The 19,816-nt window shown below is 37.9% G+C and overlaps 1 protein-coding gene across 1 annotated transcript; it reads left to right on the forward strand.

Moving 5' to 3' along the window:
* The first annotated feature begins 2,558 nt into the window (after positions 1 to 2,558).
* COPB1 (coatomer protein complex, subunit beta 1) lies at positions 2,559 to 18,880 on the forward strand. The gene is made up of 21 exons (XM_010179242.1): positions 2,559 to 2,710; positions 3,440 to 3,669; positions 4,359 to 4,528; positions 5,158 to 5,272; positions 5,855 to 5,947; positions 6,476 to 6,613; positions 7,620 to 7,739; positions 8,186 to 8,293; positions 8,383 to 8,529; positions 8,958 to 9,103; positions 10,014 to 10,110; positions 10,699 to 10,859; positions 11,487 to 11,607; positions 11,962 to 12,189; positions 12,361 to 12,540; positions 13,146 to 13,290; positions 14,758 to 14,877; positions 15,300 to 15,445; positions 16,286 to 16,375; positions 17,144 to 17,299; positions 18,545 to 18,880. Exons 1-21 carry the CDS (start codon positions 2,620 to 2,622, stop codon positions 18,602 to 18,604), a joined length of 2,862 nt encoding a protein of 953 aa, XP_010177544.1. The 5' UTR covers positions 2,559 to 2,619; the 3' UTR covers positions 18,605 to 18,880.
* The last annotated feature ends 936 nt before the right edge of the window (positions 18,881 to 19,816 follow it).

Here is a 19,816-nt window from a genome sequence, read left to right on the forward strand (position 1 = left end):
AGGCGGACGGCGACATCTGAATATTTTGAGTTTTAACTCATAGCTAGATATGCCGGATGTTTTGAGGAAGAAGTAATCACCTGGAAAATTAAGAGAGAAATCTTCCTAAAGTGGCTATGATTTTACTCGTTTTTTTTTAAATAAGCGTTTACATTATATATTAAGGCTCTTGTATCAGTAAAACGATGCCTTCTCAGGGTTTGGTTGATATGGTGCCCCAGTTCATAAGGCTTCTCAAGGATGCAGCTGGAGAGCAGGCATGGCTTTATGTCTTCTTGTATTGTATAAACTGTATAGCTTTCTATTCCCTTACACAAGTGCCCAGAAATGTTATTGCTGGAGAAGTTGAGGAGCAGCTACTTCTGTGTCTGTGGGAATCCTCTGTGAGATTAAACTGTGATTTCAAAGCTTGGTGCCTTGTGAGGAGAAAGACTTGGTGGTTTTCCCTGCTAAGTTTCCTAGCTCTATGTTAGGAGAATTGTTTTTCACTGCTACTCTTCAGAGCCTAACATGCACTGCTCATTTTCATGCTTCAGAGGCCTGTTTAGCTGTCATTTTCGAGAGGGTTTCTGCAGTTGAGAACTTCATGTGGTACCTTGTCTCCTTTTCACACAGATCTGCTTTATGATCTGAGTAGTTATTTGAGGTAAAGATGCTAGCTGCAGGACTTTGAAGCAGGGGCTTCTGGGTAACAGCATGGGAAAAGTATAGAAAAACCTGCTGCTGAGACAAGAAAACAGTCGTATTTCTGGAAATGAGCAGGAGTTGTTTTTGTGGGTATTTGTGAGCAATCAGTTTGAAGGATCTAATCCTTAGAAGTATAGAATTCATAACAGAAAGAGAGTTATTTTTTAAGCAATTGTTTGGAATTACTTCTTTTAAGTAGTTGCGGTATTGTTTTAATTGTGGTGTTTTCTAATGCAGAAAGAGGTTAGCACAACTTAACCTGCTCACTGTTCAGCCTGAGGTTCCCTGGGTGCATGGTTGAGGAGAAAAGGGACTTTGGACCCAGTACCAGGTTGTGTGGTATCAGCCGCTCACTCCAACACTACAACTCTGTGTCCCACCTTCCCTTGTCTTTCCTCAGATCTGTTTGTGGGGCAGTGCTTTTAACCAGGCTGCTAATGGGTGTTTGTTGGTCTGCTGGATCTTGTTTGTTTCTCTTACTGCTTCGAAAATGAAGCGGGAGTGAAGAGTTTTCAGGGTTTGCATCCCAAAAGTTGTCTGCACAGATAAAAGAGGTGATGTCCTCCACTTTAACTTCTTAGGTTGGCATGTTATATTATGTTATGTTATGGCTTTATGTCTTCCAGGCACGGTGCTGCTCAGAATCATGAAACTTAGGAGGAAAACGATCTGTAGTGAAGCCGTAGTGTTGAGTTGGAGAGTTCAGTGTTTTCATCTTTTATGTGACTCAGACCTGTGATGGAGATAATTTTGTTCAGTTCTGCTGGCTCTATTATTAGTTAGTAATAGTAATTATATAGAACACGTGTGTGCTTTTGCACAAAATTTCACTGCTGTGTAGTATCAAAGTAAAAAGGCATCCTGTGTTAATGATTTGTTAAACTTGATCCAAGACTTCAAGAAAATTAATACCAATAAAAGCACAGAGAAAGTAATTTTTCTGTAAATTTTTGGACACGTTTCCTGTAGAAAATAAAACATTGCTTGTGTAATGAAAAGTAACAAATTTGTTTACTGTCCTTGTCAGTGTAGTATCATAGTGTTAACTAAGCAAGCTCAAACTTGAGCATTTTTCATTACTTAAGAAGTGGAATAAAAAGTTTAATTTGATCCTAGACATCTGTTATTTAAGGAAGAAACAAAAATGAGGATGAGCTTAGTTGTTAATTTTGTTACCTGAACTGTCAGACACACAGCAGCTTTGATGGATAGGTAACTTTCTCGTACTTTCTTTTTGCCATCAAGATACTTACTTTCCTCATCAGTGTCTAGAGGGGTGGTTAGACAGTCGGGTTGAGCTGGTCTGAGGGTCCTTGGCAGGTAGAAGGGCAGTCCTGCTTCCTTCTCCACCGTGTTGTCTTTTCTCCCGTCTTTGGTTTCTGCTCTGCTGGATCTTGTGCTCATCTTCAAAGTTTCCTTCATAGTTGTCAAACAAATCAGAAACTCTTCCCTTTCTTTGCTGTGATGCTTTTCAGCTGATTTTGCAGCCAGGCCAGCTCACCTGGAGGGGCACAGACTCAGAGGGAAGGTAGTGGAACTGTAAAGCCAGGATCAGGGGGTGAGTAGAGGAGGGAAAAGCCGCTGCATCCATTCAGTTGCAGTCAGGTGCCTGTGCACTTCTGTTATCTCTCACTGCACCTAAGTTTTGGAAAGGTTTCTTTAATTTACTTTTTTATTGTCTCTGGGAAATTCTGTGGTCTTCATTGTGGAATGTTTTAGCATCACAGAAAACTGAGAAGGCTTTTGAATGTGGGTTCTCGGGAAACCCAGCAATCCTTTCAAATCATTAAGTGAGTTGTGGAAACGTTTTTCTGTTGTTTGTTGATAAAATCTGTTAACTTTGGGATGGTTTTGTTTGCTTGTTTTTTTAGGTTGTCTGCTATTTATGTCAAAATAATTCTTCCATTGAGAAAACTGTTGTGACCAAGAACCATGACAGCTGCAGAGAACGTGTGTTACACATTAATCAATGTTCCGATGGATTCAGAGCCACCTTCTGAAATCAGCTTGAAAAATGACCTAGGCAAGTAATGGACAATGATGTGAAGGATACTCCATCTTACCTGAGTTGTTCTTGCATCCTCTCATTGTGCCTTTCCCTTGTACACTTTACAAACTCGAACAAGTCAGTTTTATGTTTATTTTGTTCTGTTGCTTTTTGAAACCTGTACCTTCCTCCCTCTGCTGTGTTTTGAGAAACTTCATGGTAATTATCTTACATGGGGCTGTTTGGTTTGGTTTGGTTTTATCCCCTCAGTCTTTTCCAAAATTTGAAATCCGTTTCTGTCTTTCTGTCTTTCTGTTTGAAGTAATACCTGTTTGGGCTTTGGCAGGTTTAAGTAATACAACAGTAAGCAACAGGTTGTCTTCTCATTTATTCAGTGCTCTGCTACATAGTATACATTTGACTTGAGTGTGTGGTAGTATCCTGCTTTAAGAGGATGTTTAAATTTAAGCATTGAAACAGCCACGAGATTTGTTGGACTTGATTAATTCCAATATGTTGAGCCTTGAATTAAGCCCATGTTTATTCTTTAAGTGTCTTTTGCGTCCTCTTTATCCTTTTAGTAGAAGTAAGGATGTGAATTTTATTGATACAGTAAATTGCACTCCTGCAAAGGGGGCTTGTATCTTCTGACACTGAAGATCAGTATTCCTGTTGAACTGTGACATGTTGGCCTTCCTGATTTTGTAATTGCTGTAATTACTGTGATTTGTTTTCTTGATTATCCTATCCTATCCTATCCTCTAGAAAAAGGAGATGTCAAGTTGAAGACAGAGGCCTTGAAGAAAGTTATCATTATGATTCTGAATGGTGAAAAACTTCCTGGGCTTCTGATGACCATTATACGTTTTGTACTGCCTCTCCAAGATCATACCATCAAAAAACTGCTGCTTGTCTTTTGGGAGATCGTGCCAAAGACCACTCCAGATGGCAGGCTTTTGCAAGAAATGATCCTTGTGTGCGATGCCTACAGAAAGGTAGCCCATTATTCATTTGGTTCCTGTACTGGATCTGTATAGAAAGTGCATCATTTTGTGTTATTTAATATACATGAAAATGGCTTATGCGCAGTATTTCCTCCCTAACTGTTCTGTCTCAGTGCTTCAGAGCTGGATAATTGTGAGTAACTAGCAGACCTACCACCAAGGAATTTTCATGTCTTTTACTTAGGACTTAACAGAAATTTAATGCTTTTCATTTCCAAGTCAGTGAACTTCAGATCTGAAGGGTAACCCAATTACTGTCGTCTTAGTGTCTTGGGACAAGCCACAGTACATAGAAGGACATTATTTTTTGGAATAACTTCATCATAATGTAGTTGGGGCAGCCTTTCACAAAGATAAAAAGGTCCTTCGACTTCCTTGGAAATGGGTTGGAAACAAATTTACACTAGAGGTTAGTATCTGGTGTGCAGGAATTCCTCCAGGGTGAGCTTTCACAGCCCCAGTAATCAGAGTCATCAGAGAAAACACGTACAATGCAGGAAAAAAATCAAGCTTTCGAGGTTTTACTGCACATAAATATGTGGTTTTAAATATTGTGGCACAGCAATGTTTTAAGAAGGTGTCTAATGAGAAGGCAGTGAGGTGTTGTTGAGGATGTTGTAGAGGCTTAACAATTGGGCTGAAGAGTCTCGCATTTCAAATATGTTTCTTGTTGATTTTAGGATCTTCAGCACCCAAATGAATTTATCCGAGGCTCTACTCTCCGTTTTCTTTGTAAGCTGAAAGAAGCAGAACTGCTGGAGCCTTTGATGCCAGCGATTCGTGCGTGTCTAGAACATCGTCACAGCTATGTGCGTAGAAACGCGGTTCTTGCCATTTACACGATTTACAGGTAAATGCCAGAAACCAAAGTCATGGGTGGAGAAGACCAAGGCTAGCTTTAGTGATCTGGATGGTTTTTGAGATTTTATTTCAACCACTGTTGTAGTGTTTGTTTTTTCGTTTTTTTTTGTTTACTTTTTCTCCTCTCTCTATTTGACTTCTTTGGAAAAGCAGAATGCACTGCTGCTGCTTTCTCAAGTGTGACTCAGGTCCTCATATTGCATGCTAATTTGTATGAGCAAATGCTTTTCTTAACGAACTAAATATTATTAATAGTAATCATTGTTCACAACCATAAATACAGGAGAATCCTTGCAGGAATGTGCATGCATAAATTTACTTAAGGCATTCTTCATGTAGTGCAGTTTTCTACTAAACATTCTTGCAGATTTCACCTGAACAGCATGACTGAATGTGACTATTAAACAGAAATTATTGATGGAATAATGTCTTAGCTGTCATGATAACAATTTTTTGAAGCTCCTCAAGTCTGTTCACAGTTTCAAGTAGCTACACAAAAGCTATGTATCACCACTTTAGGATTTCTGAATTTTTGTAAACACTTGTATTTAAGAGATGCGCTTAAGCTTCAGATTCTACTCCTTACCAGTAGTTATTTTAATTGTGTTTTTTTAAAAGAAATTTTGAACATCTTATACCTGATGCTCCTGAATTGATCCATGATTTCTTGGTGAATGAAAAGGATGCAAGCTGCAAAAGAAATGCATTTATGATGCTAATTCATGCAGATCAGGTAAGGATACTTGTCCTCAAACATGTATGGTTTGAATATTTTAACGTCTACTAGGCAACTAGCTATAGTAGTTTGTTGGTAGTATAAACTATTTAAATTCATGCCTATTTGTGCAATACTTAGTGACTGAAAAAGTTAAAGTAGGTCTTTAGTACCGTCTTCATTTTAAGGGAGAATTGCTGTGCTTATTGGAGGCATAGGTCAGTGTTGGAAACTGTAGTTTTGCCAAGTGAGCTTAACCAGATTGAGAAGTGCTTCATTAGCTACTGTTTTCTGGCTCGTGTAGTCACATGAGAAAGAAATGGCAATTTCTGTTAAACATTTTGTATTGCTTGCTCTACAGGCAGTTGCATTTTGTACCTGATTATCATTCGTTTTGTCTCTCTTTTTGCCATCTGTAGGCAGAATGGATTCGTCTGATCTTCGGGTTTACAGTGTTTTCTTAATCTGTTTTAAATTTCAATTTGAAGGGTTAAATATATGCTGGTTTGCGTTTTGATTTTTAAAATGTGTTTTAATTTAAAATATAGCTGAGTGAGCAAACTCAGAATGAGTTAGAAAAACTTATCTTTCATTTTACAGGATCGAGCGTTGGATTATTTGAGTACCTGTATCGACCAAGTCCAGACATTTGGTGACATACTGCAGTTGGTTATTGTTGAACTAATTTATAAGGTAAGAGGGAAATGTTGTGGCACACTTAAAATAAATGTACGTGTTAGATTGTCTTAGACCCCTTTGAAAAGGGATAGAATATTGCCAGAAAAGGATAGTCCATGTGAGGAATATGTCATTTGTTTAGTAGAGCTGAACAAGATTTGTCTCTTGAAACAATAAACTGCTCAGGGGTATAGAGAATAGAGCAATATGTCTCACCTGACTTGCTGTAATGTGGACTGTGTATTACCAGACGGTTCTTCATGGACATGAGCAGGGCATCTGTTTTAGAAGCTAATAGAGGCTATGCCCTTCCTTTTGATCTGAGATTTGAAGGTCCTGTAGCATTGCATGGAATTGTCAATAATGACAACTTTTTAATAGCTTTCAATTAGATTTTTACAACTGTGAATGACATTTCTTATCCTCAGAAAAGGCTGCCACCTTTTCCTTAATTTTGTCCTTGTCAGGTAATGGAGCAGTTAAGCGATAGAGTTGCTGTTTTCTTTTTTTTTTATGTGCCAACTATGTATGGTTCTGATCTAGGTCTGTCACGCCAATCCATCAGAGAGAGCTCGATTTATTCGCTGCATCTACAACTTACTGCAGTCATCGAGTCCTGCAGTTAAGTATGAAGCTGCGGGTACTCTAGTTACACTCTCCAGTGCACCAACAGCAATCAAGGTATAAAAGTGATGCTTTCAGATGTTTCAGTAGCTTTTAGTGCACTGGAATGAATACTGGTGGCTGTTTGCGATACTTTGAAAGGCCAAAGGGCTTTAGAGGGTGTTTAACACTTCACATGTGAAACACTGTCTTAAAATACCTCTTAAAATTGGTTACAAAATACCCCAGAAACCTGAGAGTGCATTTTGCAGACCTGCAGCTAGCAGACTTCCTGTCATTTTGGTGGGGAGCAAGCTTAAATAGTGTGCAAACTTGTACAATAGTTGGTACCAACCTGCAATCTTCCTGGCGCACTTAGCAAAGCAGAGTAAAGCTGAAGATTTGCAGAGATTGAATGACTTTCTGTACTCATAAATGTTACTGTTTTCACACCAAGGTGGAAACGTAAAGCAGTGAAGATTTGCGTTGATTACCGATTGACCTTGGGTTCCTAGATTTATGTTTGTACCACTGATTGTTTGAGATTGGGCAGAAATTTTGAAGTTGGATGGAAATTTCAAAAACAGAGTCTGCAAGTCTAGATTTAGAGTAAAAGCTTTGTAAGGAGTAGTTTCAAAAGATCAGGAGGAGTATTAATTCCAGCATTCTGGCTTTAGTGTAGTCATTTTTGCTGAGTAGGAATATTGTACATAGAAGCTGTTGTTAAAACTGTATCTAGATGAGCTAACGCTGGCAGCTATTTTAAATGGGTTCTCACACCCTGTTGTGTACCCAAAGCACGTCAGGAAATTTATCTCTTCATGACATTCTTTGAATTTGAAATCAAGTCTGTGTTTTGTAAACTGAGCTTTTCTGTGTAGTTTTGGTAACATGGTGATGGAATCTGTGTTTACAGTCGATCAGAAAGTTTTAAAGACTGTTCTTGAGTTCATTTCTGTGCCAACTCTTTGAGTAGTTGCTTTGATAGTAATGTAGAAGGTGGCTTTTCCTGAATTTCTCTCAGGAATTTGCCAATTTCTCTTCTTTGTTACATAAAAAATGTTTTTGATCCTTTTGATTTTAGGCAGCTGCCCAGTGCTACATAGATTTGATTATTAAAGAGAGTGATAATAATGTGAAACTGATTGTTTTGGATCGGTTGGTTGAATTAAAGGAGCATCCCTCCCATGAACGAGTGTTACAGGTATGCGAACTGTCTCTTTTCCTGCAAACTTATTGAAGGCTTTTGTTTCCTAAACAAACTTACAGGTGCTGTGTTGTATGGAAAAATGTACTTTTGAAGTTTAAGTCTTCTGTTGATATGTTTTTATTAAAAACATATTGGATGGTCTTTTATGTTTATGACTTGCTGCTTTTTTTTGTCTGCGTAAGAATTAACCATGGCAAATGCTGCCTTGATTGGAAGACTTAATGATGTACCTTGCATGGTAGACTTTTTTGTAAACATAGAATGTATGAAATGAACACTATGAAGTTCCTAATGCCAAGCCTGTCTTGCTTGTTTGTCAGTAATAATCTGATATGATGTATCCAGAAAGTCTTTGAAAAACCATCAAGGACTGGAAGTTATAATTGTGTGTAAAGGAAGTTGTTTAAAGCAACAAAGTAGTTCTGTTGTTCTTGTTTCAGGATCTAGTCATGGACATCCTCAGAGTGTTGAGTACCCCAGATCTAGAAGTGCGCAAAAAAACCCTTCAGCTAGCTCTGGACCTTGTCTCTTCAAGAAACGTGGAGGAGGTAATATTTACTTTTGTTTCATTACGCTGGTTTTTTGTTCTTTGGAAAAACCTGAGACTTTCTTCAATTTTGTTTCGTCTATTCTGCAGCTTGTGATAGTTTTGAAGAAGGAAGTGATTAAAACTAATAACGTGACAGAACATGAAGACACAGACAAGTACAGACAGCTGCTTGTTCGTACATTGCATTCCTGTAGTGTTCGGTTTCCAGATATGGCTGCAAATGTTATTCCAGTGGTATGCAAATGTTTAATTTTATTGTCATTAAATATGTTCTAGCTATACCCAAAACCTGGAGAATAACTGAAACTGAGGTGTTTCCAGTAGTAGCCTCACACAAAGCAAAACTTGTTTTTAATCCCTAAAGAAATATAAGACTTTTGATGCTGTAGTTACTTGTCTTCTGAAACTTTGGTTTTAAATGTCTTTGAAGTACATGAGCTGAAGAGTGCCTTTACTGAAAAGTGCAACAACTTGTGTCATTGGAAAAACAATTTTGGCATTATGATAATTGGCAGTTGATGGGAATGTACGTAAGGTTGTTTGACTTCAGCTTTAAGTGGAGATACACATGCAGTTTTATTTTTCTGAGTGTAGAAGGAAAATACCATAGTACAGACTTAGCTGTGCTACTGTTTGTGCTCATTTTCACTTTGTTGTGCTAGCTGATGGAGTTCCTTAGTGATAATAATGAAGCGGCAGCTGCTGATGTCTTGGAGTTTGTACGGGAAGCAATCCAGCGTTTTGACAACCTCAGACCTCTTATTGTTGAGAAGATGCTTGAAGTCTTTCATGCGATTAAATCTGTCAAGTGAGTCCAAAACATGATGTCAGACAGACATTGAAACACCCTGTGGCTTTGCATTGAATGTGTGTTGTCATTAAACATGTACCAAAATCCTTGCAACCCACACACAAGAATAACTTAAGTGAGATATTTTGGGGCTTGATGATTACTAAGTACGGCTTCCTTCTTGCTTGCTTGTACAAAAGATATATGGGGTGCTTGTTGCATTGAATGAGGAAAAGAAATTCAAATTTAGCTTTTATGATGCAATTAAAAACTTATTTCCTGCAGTTAAAAATGTATTTCCACTTGTATTGTTGATGAAGGCCAACTCTCAAGGGATATATTTGCTAAAACAGAGCTACAAAGGGATTGTTGCAGCACGAATTGCTTTAGTATCTTTCAGGACTCCAGAAACTTGCTTTTCTGATGGATCTTCAAAGGTTAAGTCGTATGAAAACTGTGTATTAAGACACCACTCTGCTATTCTTCCAGTACACAGGGAACTCTGAATTCTGTCTCTATCATCATTTCATTAAGGGGATAAAAACCCTCTGAAGTTCTGGTATTTTTTCCCTAATCTTCATGCATGTTCTTGTTAATAATTTTCATGAAGGAAATGTTAGTTTGTTTTGGTTAACTGGAGAAATTACAGCTGACTTTATTCATGTGCAGTAGAACTATTTCATTGTGATCGTAATGACATTTAATTTTGTGAATATAAAGATTAACCCAGATTTGTAGCAGAGAACATGGGTCATTTTTTATATACTTGTTCATTAGTTTACTGTGGCTGAAAGGATGATTGTTCTTGCTCAAACTTGCTTTCTGTCAGTCAAGTCCTCTTGAATTTGTAAAGGTCATAAATCACTTCCCTTGAGTCTAGTTTGAGTATATAATGAAAGCATGAGTTAACTTACTGTTCTTGTTTTAGGATTTATCGAGGAGCTTTATGGATCCTTGGAGAATATTGCAGCACAAAGGAGGATATACAAAGTGTAATGACAGAAGTCCGCAGATCGCTCGGAGAGGTGTGTTTCCGTTGTTAGGCTAGCTCTCTGTGGTTTTACTTACTGTTCTGTAGTGAGCTTTCTAAGAAAAAGATAATTTTTAAAAAATCGGGTAAGATGCAGCAGGGTTTTGAGCACTTGTGATATGTAATAGCATGTGCACAAGCAATCTAAAGTAAAAATTACTTAGGGTTTTGCATCCTTTAATTTTTTTTTCCTTAAGTAGCATACCTGAAGCTGGCATATACTGAGCATAAGTGGTATCTGTTAAGAGGGGAGAAGAGAAATTCTTTATTTCAGAAAATTATGGCAGCTTTAAGGTAGGATTTTATTATAGGCGCTGACAAAGGAAGAGTGCTTCAAGTCTGGGTGGTTCTGAGAGGGGTCTAAGACAATCTGTGCAATGTGAGCTTTATGCATCAGTAGAAGACTTCTGTCTATATTTCAGCCTCTGCCTGTCTCCTCAAATTCTCTCAGAGCTGTTGCACTGTAACTGACCTTTTACTTACAAAAACCTTAAGAATGGAGAGAACTTTTATTAAAATGGTCTACAGAGCAAAAATACCCTTCTTATGTTAGTTATAACAATCTTTTCATGTTTGTTTCTAGATCCCAATAGTCGAATCTGAAATCAAGAAAGAAGCTGGCGAGCTAAAACCTGAAGAAGAAGTGTCTGTGGGTCCAGTGCAAAAATTGGTGACCGAGATGGGCACTTATGCAACGCAGAGTGCACTCAGTAGTTCCCGACCTGCCAAAAAGGAAGAAGACAGGTATTGAAGACTTCATACTAGACCAGGAGTGACTTGGTTAACTCTTGTATAAGTGGTATTATCTCTCATGCAGGATTTAGTGGTTGAGGTAATCTCCTGGTTTAAGGTATTATCTCAAGTAGATGGTGTCTGATGGGAGTTTGCCTACTTGTTTAGGATTTGTAAACAAAGCTTAATGTGTATCAAAAAGATCTAAAATCCCCTCACTGTTTTAACTGCATACAGAGAGGTTGCCTTTAGATTTAAACATTTGTTTTTTCCGAAGATCACCTTGCGCTATTTAATAGTTCCTGTAGTTTATTTCATTGATAGCTAGAACAATTGCTGTTTCCTTAATTACTGCTGATGGACTACTACTTCTTGACTAGTGATCATCTCAGAGCTATCGTGAAATCATTATACGTTACAATTTTCACTTCTCTCCCTGTTCTGTGTGGAAATGGCTATGTGACTTATGAATATGTCTGTATCTGGAACTTTACTTCTGGGGGCGAGGAGGTAACCCCCAGACTTCTGAGACCTTTCAAGCTTGTTTTGCTTGTTCAGTATGGGTGTTAAGGTGTGAAGATAAGGAGGCTAAAGAGCATCATCCAGAACTAGTTCTCCAATTATCATTTGTCTTTGCAGGCCTCCGTTACGAGGATTCCTGCTTGATGGTGATTTCTTTGTTGCAGCTTCCCTTGCTACAACTCTAACTAAGATTGCTTTAAGATATGTGTCACTAGTTCAGGAAAAGAAGAAACAAAATGTAAGTCATCTATTGTGTTCTCACTGTAGTTGCAAAGGAAATCTGGCTGTTGCCTTGTTTCTTTTAAACAGATGCAAAATGGGTTAAGTCCAAAGTGAAGCGCCAGTTATGTGATTAGATAATAATGATTATTTGAGTCACAAACAGGGCCTGCTGTTTTCCAGCCACTCTATCTAGACAGTCTTTCTAAATCATGCTGCTTGGTTTCTGGATAACAAGTACTAAAAAAATCTGTGAAGAGATACTATTTTATAAATGTGCACCTTTTTGTAAATAAGTCAGAAATAAACATTTCTGTAAAGCTATGTAAAATGCAAGAACACCCTTCCATTCTCTTTCTTTTGTCCTCCTCAGTCCTTTATTGCTGAAGCTATGCTGCTGATGGCCACTATTCTCCATTTGGGAAAGTCCTCTCTTCCTAAGAAACCGATTACAGATGATGATGTGGATCGTATTTCCTTGTGTCTGAAAGTTTTGTCAGAATGTTCTCCTCTCATGAACGATATTTTCAACAAAGAATGCAGGCAGTCCCTTTCTCATATGCTGTCAGCCAAGCTAGAAGAGGAGAAACTTTCCCAGAAGGTGAGCTATTATAAGTGTGTAACCATAAACACTTGGAATTTTTGATGGATGTTTGCATCCAGGCAAGTCCCAGAAACCACACCATTTGACTGTGAGTCAGCCATTGTCTGAGTGTCTTTGCTACGAGGAATGAACTTCATTGTGAATTCTTTAATATTTCTCTTCCTGCAGAAAGAATCTGAGAAGAGGAATGTGACGGTTCAGCCAGACGATCCCATTTCCTTCATGCAGCTTACTGCTAAAAATGAAATGAGCTCAAAAGAAGACCAGTTTCAGCTTAGCCTTCTTGCAGCGATGGGAAACACACAGAGGAAAGAGGCTGCTGATCCTCTTGCATCCAAACTTAATAAGGTAATGTGAAAGTCAGTGTTTTAGTTCTGTAGACTTTGTGCTGCTTATGCACGGGACCCGCTTTGGGAATTGCATTTCAGCATTTCTTTGTCCTTTTTAAAAATAATGGCTTTATGGCCCCTATTTTAGGAACTTGGGTGACTTCAGTTCAGAATACATTTAATCTTGAAAGGGTTTATAATCTAGTGTGTGCACAAAGTGACATGTGAAGTAAGGGCTGCAGTTAAAGTTTATTAGTATGAATAATATGGACAGTGACTGTGTGTTCAGTTATAAATCAATGAAATCTGTTTAGAGTTCATGGATAGGTATTCCAGAACAGATTTCCTAAACATCACAACTTCTTTAAATACCATTGTGTAGACAGAACTTGTGATTGCAGTGGTTTTTTCCAATTTTTGTTTTGTTTTCCTTTTTTCTTACCAGTAAGTTAGTTCTGTGAAATTAAAAGCCCTGTGCACACCTGCTTGGTTTGGAGGCTCCCATAGACAGTAATGGATTTAATTGTACTTTTTTTTCTTATTTTTTTGTTATTGTTTGACATGATTCCATGTTTTAAACTAATTTATGAGTAGAAAAATACCTAAAACTCTCTTCTTTCACAGGTTACTCAACTGACAGGTTTCTCAGACCCTGTCTATGCAGAAGCATATGTCCACGTCAATCAGTATGACATTGTTTTGGATGTGCTTGTGGTGAACCAGACCAGTGATACTCTGCAGAACTGCACACTAGAACTAGCCACGCTAGGTAAGGAGTGCTGGTGGAAACAGCACCTGGTGAGCAGCAGCACGGTCCTGGGCTTTGGCACCCCGTTGTAAGGAGTTTCTGAAACACTTCTAAGTATATACAGATTTATGCCAGCTAGTTGCCATTTTGGTAGGATGTATTTGAATGCCTTTAAAAATATATTTTTCTTCCAGATGGTGGAGAACTTTTATGTACTGGCACTGACAGTACTATCTGAGAGTATAAACCATGGTCAGATTTTGAACTTTTGCATGCTCTTTTCACTAGAAAAATAACACTCCATTTCCACTTTTCCTGAGATACTGGACAGGTTTTTGATGTACTTACTCCCCACTGTGTAGCTACCATGGAGCAAGAGGACAAAAGTCCAAACTGGTATGGAGCAAATGTCAGGCAACAGAAAGTCATCTGTCCTAAGTAGTTCTTGCACTCAGCCTGGAGTACTTAAATACTGCATTTACTCAGCTGAAACCATTGCCTGTACCAACAGCTGTACCAGAGGCTTGCTTGAACAAATGCTGAGTCTTCACTAACATCTTCTAGGGGAGGTACTGGAGCAGATAGTCTGAGAACAGTAACCAGTTTCCTATTAGTTGTCTTCTGTTTTGACAGTTAGGAGTTGAGATATGTTTACAACATATTAGGAGAACTCATGGACTTATAATTGATGTAAATATGACTGAGGGACATAACCTTCCTCCTAGTCTTTTGTAAATCATTTGATTGCACTAATGTAGGAGGTGAGTAAAACAAGTATATTATGCAACAGGTTTTTGTGTATTTTTCTAATTATCAGCTCAGTAAAGTGGAATTCTATGTTTCCCAGTCTGAAACTGCAAAAACTGAGTTGATTCTTATGTGTAGCGCTGGTGCCATTCGTGCTATGTTCTCACATTGCACAGTTTGTGATAGAACTGAGGAGTCTTTTACAATTGCTTGCTAAAGGATTAGAAAATACAGCTCTTACTGTTTCCTGGGAGTGATTATATTAAAAATCAAGGTGATACTTTGACCTGTTTATAAATAGCTTAGTGCTTGTAATACTGAACCTTGAACGTTGTTTTTGAGACGATTGGCAGTAGGATTAGCTGTTACGGTGTTGTCAGTGATTAAAACACAAGGTAGAATTAACCATTTCCTGATTGTTAGAAATTCAATATTGGACTCGGTCTGAAGCCCATTTAAGTCAGTATTTACATTAGTTTTCAGTGGGGTTTGGGTGAACACACTAATATTTTAACTGAAATTTTAATGTAATGTAAGTTACTTTGTCTTGTAGGTAGCAAGCTGTAAAAATAAAATAAATAAAATTTTAAAAATCCAAATCAACTAATGCCTTTATGATGGTATTTAATGCAACTTTGTAGGCATTAGAATTGAATGACAAGAAAAAAAATGTTCCAAAAGCTAAACTCCTTGTGTACTGGTAATGTTCCCTGATCCCCATCTCTGAATTTCTTCACACAGGTGACTTGAAACTTGTGGAAAAACCATCTCCTCTGACACTTGCTCCACATGATTTTGCAAACATTAAAGCTAATGTCAAAGTTGCTTCAACAGAAAATGGAATAATTTTCGGTAATATCGGTAAGTAAACAATTCAGCGTGCACAATTTACATGAGTGTGTAGCAGGTTTTTAACTGCTTAATGAGCTCAAAAATCAAAACACTTCATACTGAAAGAAGAAATTAAATGGTTTACAATGTGAATATTTAGTGATGATTTCTTAAAAATTTATATTGCTTTTACTTAAAATCATAGGAGAGCGTGCTGCCTTCAAAATGCTTGTCAGCATGATCCTTGAATCCAAGGCTGAATTTGAAATAAACCAGCCTTGCCTGAAGGACCAATACACTTAAACTAGGTAAAGCACCTGAAGAGAACAGAGGTCAGCAATGAGATTGAGCAAGGTCTGACTGTTATTAACTGACAGGTGGTGACCGAGCACTCTTATTTAGTGCAAGTTCACTTTTTCAAGCATTGAGGTGGTTTGTGTTTTGTATTACAGTGTATGACGTCTCTGGAGCAGCCAGCGACAGAAACTGCGTGGTTCTCAGCGACATTCACATTGACATCATGGATTACATCCAGCCTGCTTCTTGTACGGATGCGGAGTTCAGACAGATGTGGGCAGAATTTGAGTGGGAAAACAAAGTTAGTTTTATTTTTTGCATGTTATTTGGGTGTTTTGTTGATGAGGTATAATTCTGTTTCTATTCAGCTCATCACATCGGCATTATTTCTTGTGATATAAACCTCACTCAACATCCGCATTGGATGTTGGCCTGGAGTAACTCATTTCAACTCAAAAGTGAGATGGCAACAGGCATAAGATAATTCTGAGCCTGAAGAGATAGTCATACTGCTTAGCCTCTCCAGTTCTGAATTCTTTAATCATAGGTTTTCGGTTGTAAAGGACTTGTTAAAGATCATTAGTCAAACCCCCCTGCCATGGGCAGGGACATCTTTCACTTGATTACATTGCAATACAGCTGTAGCATACAGTGTGGTTATGGATGCTATGTAAGACCAACAGAATGGTCGGTACACTTAATATTAGAGGATGCCCAAACTGTCAGTTACAGACCTGTTAAAAAAAGGTTTAAGGGGCAGAATCTCATGCATCAGAGCAACATAATTTAGATTACAAATACTAAAACAGAATGGGAGATATTTTACAGAAACTGTAGCCTTGTTTGCTACACCTCTTTCTGTGTATTCACTGTCTGTGTGTTCAGCAGAGTGCCATATTCACCTAAAACACTTTAGAAATCATGGCCATAGCGTGGAATTCCCACCCTTTAACAAGTGGAAGGTAGGAGGTGAAGACTTTGTGTTATGCCACCACGAAATGTGCTGTGGAGCTAGCTTACCAAATGCAGTGTTCCTCAAGGAGAAATGCAGCGTAAATTGTCTTTATCGAGCCCTGAAGAAGAGATTGTTTCAGAAATGCCTTACTAATTACAGTAATTGCTGTTTTTTCCCTTCTTGAAGGTTACAGTGAATACCAACATCATTGACCTAAACGAATACTTACAGCACATACTTAAGTCAACCAATATGAAATGCCTGACTCCAGAGAAGGTGAGTTACTTGCTTGAAGACTTGTAGATACTCTTTTTAGTTAGTGTGCTTTAATGTGTTTATAATTTGTTATAACCATTATTAGAGATGCTTGTTTGCAATGTGACATCTGACGATTAAAAGTTTTAAAATGAGTACTCTGAAATGAGTAAAAGCAAGTTAATGTTATCAAAATTCTGTGCTTCATAATCACTTCAGCTATTTCTTGCCCAGCTAGAAAATCAGTGTCTGTTTTCATTTGCAGTAGCTAGGCTGTAGTATAGATCTGATGGAACCATCTCATTTTATACAGGTTTGGGGTTTTTTTCCATAGCTCCAGATTCCTTCCTTCTCTGTCAAAATGTACCTTTCTTTTGCCAATTTAGCCTTTTTGTTATAAAGTAAAATATATGTACACAACAGCTATTTACTACTAAGATATAAGTCATAGCTATTAGCTAATATATGTATGTAGTAGCCAAAATAGGTATGGTAGCAATTAACTAGTATGTAGCTTCTTTACCGTTTTGCTATTTGTTAAATCGGACCACAGAATGCCTTCTTAACTTGACCTGATGAACATGGGAGATTGCGTATTGTTCAGTATTAATTTTAGAAAAAGAGCACCACTGTTTCCCATTGCGTGATTTTCACATTTTAAAAAACGCTGTATCCAAAGAAAACTTTACATGTTAAATATTGATATGCGCCTAGCTGTATATGTGGATAAATTAAAATGTATTTAAAGGGTTTTGGCCTCTCTGAAACATTTAAATGTGCTCTCTACAGGCACTTTCTGGTTATTGTGGCTTTATGGCAGCCAATCTTTATGCACGTTCCATATTTGGAGAAGATGCACTTGCGAATGTCAGCATTGAAAAGCCAATTCATCTCGGACCAGAGGCACCCGTCACTGGTCACATACGAATCCGTGCAAAGAGTCAGGTAATGCGGCTGCTATTTGAGCACTGGTTTTCCTTATTTTTAAGAGAATGTACTGAGCACTCTAAAAAAAACCAAAAAACCAACAAAACAACTTGCAAATATTTGTTTGCCAGTTAGTTTCTAGTGTTAAGTAAATGAGAAGATTTTTAGGGAAGATGAATATAGAAACTTCAGCCTTATTTTTAAAAAACTATCTTATACACACATTGCGAGGAAAGAATGGCTTTTGAGTTCACTCTAATATCCTAAAACTACATTGTTCATTTTTCTTACTTTATCCATAGCACTGCAAATAGGCCAGTATACTTGATGTGCTTTTAAAGAGCAAATGGTCCCCAGGGTTCCGTGATCTGTTTCTTACTGAATTATACCTTTCAGTTTCTTATAACAACAAAATTTTATGTGTGCACGGCTCTTCTTAAAAAGAGCAAAACAGAACCCAAAGTCTTTCTGTAGAGTTGTTTTCTGAAGGTGCACCTGTGAGTCTGCTTTGAGTTTTAGAACTTCTACTTCCTGACCAAGAATACATACAGAACTAGGAACAGTTTAATAACAAAATAGCTCGTGTACCAATAAAAGTATTTTAAACTGTGCACAATAAAGGACTGCCTGAGGATTTTCACATTCATCACATGACTTTGTGTGATGTCATTGTAAAGATTTGAGTGGTTTAAATTAACGGTTCTGATATGTTTACAGTGGCATTTTTACCTAAGACTGCATTCAGTTATATATGCCAGCTGAGTTTCATCTTGAGATCATTCTGTTGTTGATAAGGTGTTGATTTGTTTGTGCAGTTTCTTTTGAGACTTCTTCAGTTTCTGTGCAGTATTTATATGGTTCTGTGATTAGATTTTCTGTAGCTTTAGTTCACTGAGCAGCAGTATCAGCACTGAGACTTTCAAGAGCTGAATTTCAGTAACTGCACTGAATTTCTTCAGTGGCACCATACTTTCAGCTGGTGAGAGGTCAAAAGGCATATATTAGTCTTCTGACCTTTGTATTGATGATAGTTGCTAGCTCCAATCTAAGTTTCATGATTTCAGTAATATATGTAGATCGAGCCTTTACCCAGTGTTCAGAAGGTGTGCACAGTAATGTGTATAAATGAACGAGCAGTTAGGAACACTTTAATTTCCATGCCACTAACTTCATAGATTTCTGTGTATGGAACTTCCATTTTAGCAGAAGTCAAGTTATTTTGAAGTATCTGTGTCATGAATGTCTTCTTTCTTTTCCTTACAGGGAATGGCCCTGAGTCTTGGAGATAAGATCAATCTGTCTCAGAAGAAATCAAGTTTATAAATTTTACCGAATGTCTCTTCAGGTCTTTTACAATTTAACCGTAGGCATGTGGCTTTTGGGATCCAGAACATCTTATATTCTTCAGTGTTCTGTAACTGTAGGAGCCAAGCTTTTGAGCTGAAAGCATTCCAGCAGATAATTTATAGGTTCTTCATGATTGATACTGAGCAAAATTTTAAATCTCCAGGTTTTTTTTTCTTCTTTGTCCTGGAAGTCATGTTTTCTTTGTCTCTAATATATACTGATGCTCACAGTACAATAAACAAATTATGCCAGTACTGTTTTGTCTGTACATTATAAACTCTGTATTATTCGATCAGTATTGAGAATCTGGCAGGGGTAATTTGATACCCTAAGAAAGTAGGAGCATGTAATGGCTTAAGTGTTTACAAACTTTTATAAAAGAGAAAAGGGTAGATTTAGGTTGGATATTAGGAAAAAGTTCTTCACTATGAGGGTGGTAGATCACTGCACAGGTTGCCTGGAGAGGGAGTGGAGGCCCCATCCCTGGAGATATTCAAGGTCAGGCTTGATGGGGCTGTGAGCAACCTGATCTGGTAACAGTGTCCCTGCTCACTGCATGGGGGTTGGTCTGGATGATCTCTAAAGGTCCCTTCCAACCCAACACATTCTGTGATTCTATGAATAATGACTAGGCCTGAATTGTGTGTATGTGTGGTCATGACTCTTAAAATACTCTGGTTTACTTAGAAGAATATGTATGTATATATTTGACAACTGAATCACAGGGTGTATGTTCTAGATGGCTGCTTAAGTTATGAGAGCACTTGGCATGGACAAGCTTGTAATATCAGAGAAGAGATTGTCAAAATTCAGCTCCTTTCAACGAGCAGTAGAATCTTAAACTTTGCTTCTGAAATGCTTTCCTAACAACGTTATCATGAGTAACATAACACTGCTGGTGGTGTTCTTATGTTTTAGTTAATACAGAAAAGACAGCCAAGTGCTATATTAAAGCTGCAGCAGCAATAAGCAGAATTTCAGTGAATGCAGCTGTTTCATATTTTTTGTTCTAAAAGATACAACTTTCTCTTTTCACTTCCCTATTTAAATAGTCTATGTCAGACTATCGCCACCTACAACTACCTCAAGGGAGGTTGTAGAGAGGTGGATGCTGGTCTCTTCTCCCAGGTGATGGAGGATAGAACAAGGGGAAACGGCACCAAGCTGTGCCAAGGGAGGTTCAGGTTA

Source organism: Mesitornis unicolor, unplaced genomic scaffold (genome assembly GCF_000695765.1).
Source record: "Mesitornis unicolor isolate BGI_N332 unplaced genomic scaffold, ASM69576v1 scaffold31972, whole genome shotgun sequence".
NCBI lineage: Eukaryota > Metazoa > Chordata > Aves > Mesitornithiformes > Mesitornithidae > Mesitornis > Mesitornis unicolor.